General features: G+C 52.3%; 1 protein-coding gene across 1 annotated transcript; it reads left to right on the top strand.

Moving 5' to 3' along the window:
- Nucleotides 1-1,647: 1,647 nt before the first annotated feature.
- CHI3L1 (chitinase 3 like 1) lies at nt 1,648-8,405 on the top strand (the record flags this gene model as incomplete). Its single annotated transcript, XM_082656481.1, is given in 11 exon segments — nt 1,648-1,672; nt 1,860-1,889; nt 2,816-2,877; nt 2,879-3,027; nt 3,549-3,605; nt 4,357-4,507; nt 5,245-5,366; nt 6,442-6,565; nt 7,155-7,337; nt 7,895-8,011; nt 8,211-8,405. Coding segments are annotated over 11 exon segments (1,215 nt in total).
- Nucleotides 8,406-8,785: the final 380 nt, after the last annotated feature.

Genomic DNA, 8,785 nt, shown 5'->3' with positions numbered 1-8,785 from the left:
AAGCTGAGAGGTGGTGTGCCATGGGACCCTTGGCCAATCCTGCTGGGGCAGGCCCAGGGGATGTCTTGGCTGTTATGACAATGCCACCTTCATGCAGGACATGTGGAACTAATAAACTGGGTTTGGGGGAGCACAGGACAAGGCTTGGGCTAATCTGTGCCTATGAAGTAATTTTTAACAAAGGAAGAGAGTGAACTTGGGTGTTTTCTTAACATCCTGCACCCTGTTATGAACATTTTTACGTGCCTACTACTTTGTAATACTTTCTATTAGAGATTAAAGGAAGTCCACTTCCCAGTGCCCTAAACAAACAAGGGAAAGTTGTCATGGACTATCATTGCTGTCAATCATCTAGGGTACAAAAGAAGGCTAGTTGCCTTAAGAGGGTGAAGCCATGACCCTTTAGTGTTCGTGAGTATGACTCTGGACAAACTGCTTTCTGACCATTTCTCTTAATAAAGAGATGTTTCAGTTTCTAGGGAGAGGAAGGAAGAGAAGGGGGACAGAGGGAGAGACCTCACCAAGAGAGGACTGTGAAATCAGTGTGGCTAACATTGGATTATTACCTAATATGATTGTAAAAATAAAGGTATCTGTTCAGAAGCCCTCTGTCCCATTCTGGCAATTGGAGTTCTGAACTTTTCACTCCCGGCCTATTAATTAATTTATAGCCTGCAAAGAATGGAGTTGTCCAGGATCTTTGGCCCAAAAAAAGTACCCACAAACAGGGAAGAAATCATGCAGAGCCTTGTTAAGAAGTTTTGTTCTTATCTGAAGCGTGATAAGAAACCACTGAGGGATCTAGAAAGGGGTGGCATCATTACACTCAGGTGTCAACAGAGAGGAGCTGAGAGTGTGGAGATTATGCATCTCCTGAGATTGTCTGCTCCTGGGGGAAATCAAGAGTTCCCTGAATTTTTACTCCTTGGTACTTCACTGCAGCCCCAGGCTTGCCAGATTCATACTCATTTTAACGGGCCTTTCAAAAAGGAAGCAAAGCGGCACCAGGTCTCAGAGCATTCTCAGCAATTTCCCACTCCTCTCCAGCCTTTCTTTAAAATAATCAGCGCAGGCCAGCTGTGGGAAACAGCTTGGCGAGGGGGAGTGGGTCAGGCAGGGTGCTGCTGCGCTCAGGGAGAGAATAAATAACAGCCTTTTGGGGGGGTTACTGCTGGTTACAGAACTCAATTGTGCCCAGTTTCAACCTGGCCAAGGGCCCGGACAGAGGGCTGGAGAGGCAAAAGTAGAGGCTGCCAGAAAAGCCCGGAAACTGCTGGCTTTTGGAGGAAGGTGAGTAGGAGGCTGAGTTACTGGCCACAGGAGCCCCCAGATCATCCCCCTGATGGCTTTTCTGCCAGCAGGTGCCTCAGGAAGACCTGGCCCACGTTTTCAGAACTCCCCAGGGTTTCTCAATCCACCTCAGGCGGCCCGCAGTGCTCGGCCCCGCCACTTTCCAGCCTGCTAGTTCCTTCACTGACACACAGCTCAGTTCTGTACATGGCATGGTTTGGGGTGCGGGGGAGTGGAGTGGGACAGGTGTAAGAGGAAGTTGGACACCCAGGGAAGCGTCCTGTCTAGGCAGCTGGGCACCAGGAGCCTGAGGGCAAAGGAAGAGGCCATGCCGTGCCCCCCTCTGCTGCAGGCAGGATGGGTCTGAGGGTGGCTCAGACAGGTCTCTGGGTTGGCCACAGAGCCGCTCTGCAGAGGGGCTGGCCTCCTACCTGCTGTGGGAGGGGTAGCAGAGTTGTTGGGGGGAGAGATGAGGAGGCAGGTGTGAGGAGGCCCTTGATTCCTTTATGGTGGGGGGTGCAGGGAGCAGGGGGAAGGGCAGGAGGTACTTGCAGGGGGTCTCCCTTCAGGTTTTGTGGTCCTGGTGCTGCCCCAGAGCTGTAAGTAACCCCTTTTAAGTCACGGGAAGTGGGGGTGTGGTGAGGGCTGTGTGGAAGGGACCTTGCCACTGAGGTAGTGCTTTTCCAGTTTCTTCTGTGATTCAAATGGTTCAGAAATATTAGCATTTGTTAAACCAAGGTGATGAGTATATAGGTGTTGATTATACTATTCTCTACTTTTCTGTATATTTAAAATTTTTGAAAATTAAAAACTTTCAAAGGCTCAGGTTCAATGAAGACTTCAACTAATCGCTTACTGGGAACCACTAACAGGAGACCAGTAGCAGCATGGATGAGTGATGCCCAGTTATTCCTCCACAGTCAAGAGGGCAGAAAAGGCCTACTTTGCAGCAGGAAAAATTAGAATGAGCGGGGAGGAGGAACTTCCGGGTCCATTGGGATATTGTGCCGCAGCTCGGGGGATGGACTGAAGGGGCCTGGGGGCTGCCATTCTGGGTGGGTTACAAGTTTAGGGGCACTCCCACAGGAAGGCAGAGAAGAGATGGGCCAGAGCCTCTCAGATCAAGGACTCCACTGAAGGTCCTGCAAGATTCTCGCCTGAAGGCCAGGGTCTTCTGATATGGCTGTCGGGTCCCTCTTCTCCTTCAAAGTCACTGCCTCCAGGAAGCCTTCTTTACTTGTACCAAGTCCCATTTCATCTTTATTCATTGGCACCCCCTCACCCCATACAGTGTTCTGTTCTTAGTCTGCAGTATGTTTATCTACTATATTTGATCTTTTCTAAGCATTTTCAAAATAGACCTTATTTTCATCAGACAGAGGACTCCCCTGAGCCAGCCCTTTGCATTTAGAATTCTAACTTTGCTCACAATTCTGCCCATCAACCCCGCCCCCCAAAACCCCATTAGTGCTCAGCTCAGGGCTCAGCCAGAGGGTCCCTGGCTCAATCTTGGCCTTCTCCTCAGGTGCTGCATACAAGCTGATCTGCTACTACACCAGCTGGTCCCAGTACCGGGGCGGGGGGCGGGGGTGATGGGAGCTGCTTCCCAGACGCCATCGACCCCTTCCTCTGTACCCACATCATCTACAGCTTTGCCAACATAAGCAACAATGCGATTGACACCTGGGAGTGGAATGATGTGACGCTCTATGACACACTGAACACACTCAAGGACAGGTTGGGCCACTGGCTGGCCAGGGAAGGAGGAAGATGGAGGGTTAGCAGGGCTGGTCTCAGGGCAGCGTACTCCTGCTCAAGAGGGTGGGCGAGGTCCCCAGTACTCACCTCCGGGTGGAGAACTGGAGGGCCTTGGCTTAAGTGGGAAGAAGTGATGAGAGCAGGTGTCAGGGTGTAGAAGAAGACCCTAGAAGAAGGTACAGCTGAGCTCCCCTGGGAAAAGGACCCCTCTCCGTCCTCTGAGGGTGCCTCTCCACGGAGAAAGTCCTCATGACTCTATTTTGCCATATCCTGGCTTCCCCGCTGGAGGGAACAAATATGGGCAACATATCTCAGAGTAACTGCCACAAATGCTTAGAAAGTCTTAGAATACTGAATCTCAGGGTTGGAAGGACCTCAGAGGCCTGATTCAGCCTCCCACCCAAAGCTAGAAGCCTGATACAGCCTCCTAAATGTGGGGCCACCCCATGTCACAGCAACTTCACTCAACCCCTGCCCTCCTGCCTCCCTGTGCCCCACAGGAATCCCAACCTGAAGACCCTTCTATCTGTTGGAGGATGGAACTTTGGTTCTCAAAGGTAGGATGACTCATCCCCCAGAGGTTGATGGAATAGGAGGAGGCATAGCTTTCTCCTCATCCACTGGATGGGGGTCACAGGGACCCCAGACTGGTCAGGCACAGGGGTCTGAATGGTTGTCAGGAGCCTGCCTCATGTACAACCACGAAATCAGAGCGCAGAGAGGGAAAGGAACTTGTCAAGAGTCACACAGCAAGGTGGCAGCCAATGCCCTTTTTACTACTTCTCAGACATGAAAACAAAGAAATTTGGGGCGGCGAGGGATACTGTCCTAAGGAGAAGGAGAGAGATGGAATGAATGGGAAATTTGGGAGTGGAGACCCTGTGAGGACATCCTGGAGTGGGTAGAATTGGAGCAGGCTTTAAAAAGGGGGCAAAGATGGCCATAGCAGCTCTCATTTACTGAGCTGTTACTATGTGTCAGGCATCCTATCCAACCATTATCACATGTAATCCTCATAATAGCACTGTGAGATGTTACATTTATGCCCATTTTACAGATGAGAAAACTGAGGCTCAGGTTATAACCTGCTCAAAGTGGCTTGGCTAGTAGGTGATAGAGCCAGGGATATCTGGCTCCAAAGCACATGGTCTTTCTAAGATAATTGGAGGTGGGTCCTGTCCCAACCATGCCCTCCTAGAGCTGTGTGGGTTCAGACTCCCAGCTCCACATGCCCAGAGACCCTTCCAGAGGGCTAAGACACCCAGCGTATTGGTACTGAGCCCTCTACTGGGCTGATTTCGGTTCTAGATTTTCCAAAATAGCCTCCAACACCTGGAGTTGCAGAACTTTCATCAAGCTGGTGTCACCAATTCTGCGGACCCATGGCTTTGATGGACTGGACCGAGCCTGGCTCTACCCCGGGCGGAGGGACGAGCAGCATCTCACCTCTCTGGTCAAGGTGCTGGTTGGGTCAGGGAAAAGGGCAGGGAGGTAGGGAGCATCAGGGAGTGGGGAGGGCAGAAGCTGTCTTCAGAGATACTCTCCTGAGGCAGGCAAAGGGGGACTGAGGCTTCTTTGCTGCAGGGTCCTGAGATCTGGACCAGGGATAAGACAAACAAGCCTGTGTCCTGAGATCTCACACAGCAAGGAAGACATCTTTTGACAACAGTGGGAGGTAGGGTGGGGTTCTAAGAGGCAGAGGTCACTAAGCGGAGAACCCATTCCTCACTGCCTGTATTCATTCCCAAACCAACACTGCCCACTCCCCAGCATGCACTGCATCAGAGGTACTCAGTTACCCCAGGGACAGAGTGATCATTTAAACAAACTGTTCATGGTACAATATAAATCACTTTAATTTTGTGTTCTCCTTTATAAGCTTGAACAAAGCACAGACCAACAGGTAAATATCTTCCAGCATCATCTGAGGACCAAGTGGGATCACTCTCTATCCTCATGGTCCCTCCAGGACAGAGAATAATTGAGTGTTGATGAGTATGCACGGGGTGTAGGGACGAGATTGGTCCAAACAGTTTTTTAGGAAAAAGATGGGTGAGTCTGAGGATGAGACCACTTTATCGTTCCCACTGAGCTCCAGTCAGGTTGGAGATTACAGCAGACAGCGAAGGCCAATGACATGCTCAGAGATCTTTCGCCTCAAGGCTTGCTGTCACTCACCTGCCTCTCTCCCAACAGGAAATGGAGGCTGAGTTTGCAAGGGAAGCCCAGGCAGGAGCAGAGCAACTCCTGCTCAGCGCGGCAGTGTCTGCTGGGAAGATTGCCATTGACAGAGGCTATGACATCGCCCAGATATCCCGGTGAATCTCCTTCCTGATGCACTCTGCCCTAGCACTCCATGTACAATCAGAAGACTGGGCTTCTAGTCCCAGTTTCTCCAAAGATGTGTGACCTTGAGCAAGTCACTTCCCCTCTGTGTGCCTCAGCCTCCCCATCTGTCAAACGGGGCAAAACGATCCCTATCCTTCCTTTTCATTTGGGGTATTGCGCTGCTCAGATGAGAAAGTCGTTATGAATGTATGTATTTGTGGAAAAGGAAGCAGGGAAAGTTATACAAACCAGCCAATCACTAGTCTCTGGAGGGGCAAGGCAGCAGTAATGATACCTTTCATTTCTAGGCTGCTGGGGAGTCCACACAGTGCTGTCACATGCAGGTGGCCCCCTCCCTTTCCTGTTCACCCCGTCCCTCCTCCTCGCCCTGCCTCCTCATGCGTGAGAATGAGCAGTCCCCAGCCAAGCAGGCTGACCTCTCGGTGGAACAACGGCATGGGTCTTAGGAAACCCAAGAGTGAGAGACAAAGGCTCTTCGCTCTGACTTTAGAATCTTCTTTAGGGTCTTAGGGAGTGTAGACTTGGTGCTTTAATTGATCACTTAGAGGGTGGGAATGAGGTGGCTCTCAACCATTTGCCCCAAACACCTGAAGCTCATGTTCATGCAATCCACCTGCAGACCCTCCACCTTTGTGTGTGGAAACCTTACTTCCCACCAGGAGGAATCATAGGTTCAGGCCATCCTTTGATCCTGCTCTCTCCCGACAAGGCTAGCTGTTGATGCCACTTGTAATCTGCTTTCTCAAAGATGAATGTGGCTGGAGTGGAGGGGGTGACGTGTGTTGGAGGCCAGCTCTCAACTGTGTGCTGGGGGTGGATTGGAAGGACCCCATTCTTGCCTTGAATGCTCCTGTGGGACCCTGAGCCCACGTCCCAGTGTGGCACAAGGGAGGTGGTCCAGCAGCCTAGACAGCGAATCACTGGGTTCTGCTGGGTTTGGGGTTAATGGCTTTTCTCTTGGCTGCCTGTTTCTCCAGCTCACATCCTGCTAGGGTGGTGCGCTTTTTCAATTTTTCGCCTTGCCCTGCATCCACCCTTCCACAGACACCTGCACTTCATCAGCCTTCTGACCTACGACTTTCATGGAGCGTGGCGCCAGACCATAGCACATCACAGCCCCCTATTCCGGGGCCGGGAAGATACAAGTTCTGACAGATTCAGCAATGCTGTGAATGTCCCAAAGGAGGGAGGGCTGAGAGGGGACCACAGACATGCCACTTGCCAGAGCTCAGACACCAACCTCTCCACTCCTCAGTAATCCTGCAAGGGAGGGGTTATAGGGCCCACCTCACAGATGAGGAAACTGAGGCCCAAAGTTTATGCATTCTCCACAGCTCTGGGAACTGGGGAGGTGATTCTTCCATAAAGAGTCAGGACATCTCCTGACGGGCCTGTAGGGTGGACCTAGTGAAGGCAGAGGGCAGACTGAAGAGAGCACAGAGAAGGCTGGGGGCTGAGAGGGCAAGAGTCTAGTCTAGACCTGCCATTGTTTGCTGTGTAACCTGGGCCAATCGCCAGAGTTCTGCAACTATCGAACAGTAATAATCCCTTCCTATACCTAAGAGGATTTTTTTCAAGACTGAAATTACACAATGCTTTTTAGACTGACATAATAGGTTCCCAGAAGGAAGGGAATTCCAGACGCGTCTAGACCTGGAACTCCACCTTTCAAGGCAGCAGTGGGAACTGCACAACCTTTCCCCTCCTAGACCACCAGCATCTAACTGCTCAAACTGTCCTGCCCTACCCACCCACAGGACTACGCTGTGAGCTGTGTGTTGAGGCTGGGGGCCCAGGCCAATAAGCTGGTGATGGGTATCTCCACTTTTGGGAGGAGCTTCACCCTGGCCTCTTCCAAGACAGATGTGGGAGCCCCGACCTCTGGGCCAGGAATACCAGGTCGGTTCACCAAGGAGAAAGGGACCCTCACCTACTATGAGGTATGAGCTGGGGAGAAGGTAAGATTTCCCGGGGCACCCGCAGCCCTGGGGAAGCTGAGCCTCCCACCCCACCCACACTGTACTCCTTTGGAAATTAAAAAAAATGTTCCAGCAGACCTAGCACTCTGGAGAAGAGGGAGGAGGAGGCCAGGCACATCCTGTCTGCACCCCCTCTGGCCACTAAGTTGGGGCCTTCCTTCTAGCCCAGGAAAAAGCAATGGCCAAGAGGTAGGTTCTTTTGTTTCGGCCCATCCTCTGCTGCTCTGTGCTGCCTTGGGCCGGTCCTCAGTGTCAAAGCACTATTTCCCACATCCCTGTTTAAGATGCAGGAAGCTAATCAGAGCCCCCATAATGCCCTCAGGTTACAGCAGCTACAGAATCCTGGGATCTTTGCATCTGTTTTAAGTAATGTTGTGCGAAGCCTGCAGTCTCTAGGGGAAGATGTAGCCTGCAGGAAGAAGCAAGGGGCTGAGAGATTTGGGCTGTGGTGTCCCCCTGGTGACCCGCAAAGTCTCAGCACAGCTCCCCACACCACGCCTGCCCTGTTCTCTGTTCAGATCTGTGACTTTCTCCGCGGAGCCACGGTCCATAGACTCCTTGGTCAGCAGGTCCCCTATGCCACTAAGGGCAACCAGTGGGTGGGGTATGACGACCAGGAGAGCATCAAAAACAAGGTATGTACCTAAGGCCACACCCCAAGTTGAAGAGGGGGAGGGAAGTCCCCTGCACCGAGGGTGGGGCTTGGCTACAGAGGTGTTTGGGGTCTCAGGTGTCTGCTTTTCTCTCCCATGGGGAGGTGTCCAGATAGCATGCCCTCCATAAGCACCCTGGCCCAGGGAACCCAGCCCTGCCTGCTCTGGGTCTCCAGAGCAGGTGCGGTACCTGAGGAACAGGGAGCTGGCTGGCGCCATGGTGTGGGCCCTGGACTTGGATGACTTTCAGGGCACCTTCTGCGGACAGAATCTGCACTTCCCTCTCACCAGTGCTATCGAGGATGCGCTGCTGAGGTGTAGCCTTCGGTTCTTGGGCACACAGTGGGGCAGAGATCACTTGGCCCTGACTGGCTAGGAGCCTGATCACCTGCCCTGCTGGGTCCCCTGTTGAGCTTCAGTCTCCCTTCCTTGGGCCCATGCGGAGGGCCACAGCTCTGCCATCTGAGCTCAGCTCTGGTGGACAGGCAGGTAGGAGTGGGGCTGTGGGACCAGCACAGTGTAAGACACGGGGTCAGCACATAGCTGCTGATTAAGGAGCATGCTCAACTCCTCCAGGCCCCACACAAGGAGATTTCTTCCACTCCCTTACCCCCAGGCCTCTATGCCTAAGGACACCCTTTTGGCAAGCTGTACCACTGCAGAGTGAAATATCTTACAAGAAGCAGCGACCACGCTAATTATATCGTCTGCAAAGCCCAGCTTGAAACCTTTACTCAGGGCCATAATCAGGTCCCC

Source organism: Grampus griseus, assembly GCF_964374135.1.
Source record: "Grampus griseus genome assembly, chromosome: 1".
Lineage (NCBI taxonomy): Eukaryota > Metazoa > Chordata > Mammalia > Artiodactyla > Delphinidae > Grampus > Grampus griseus.
This window is presented reverse-complemented; position numbering and strand designations above follow the sequence as displayed.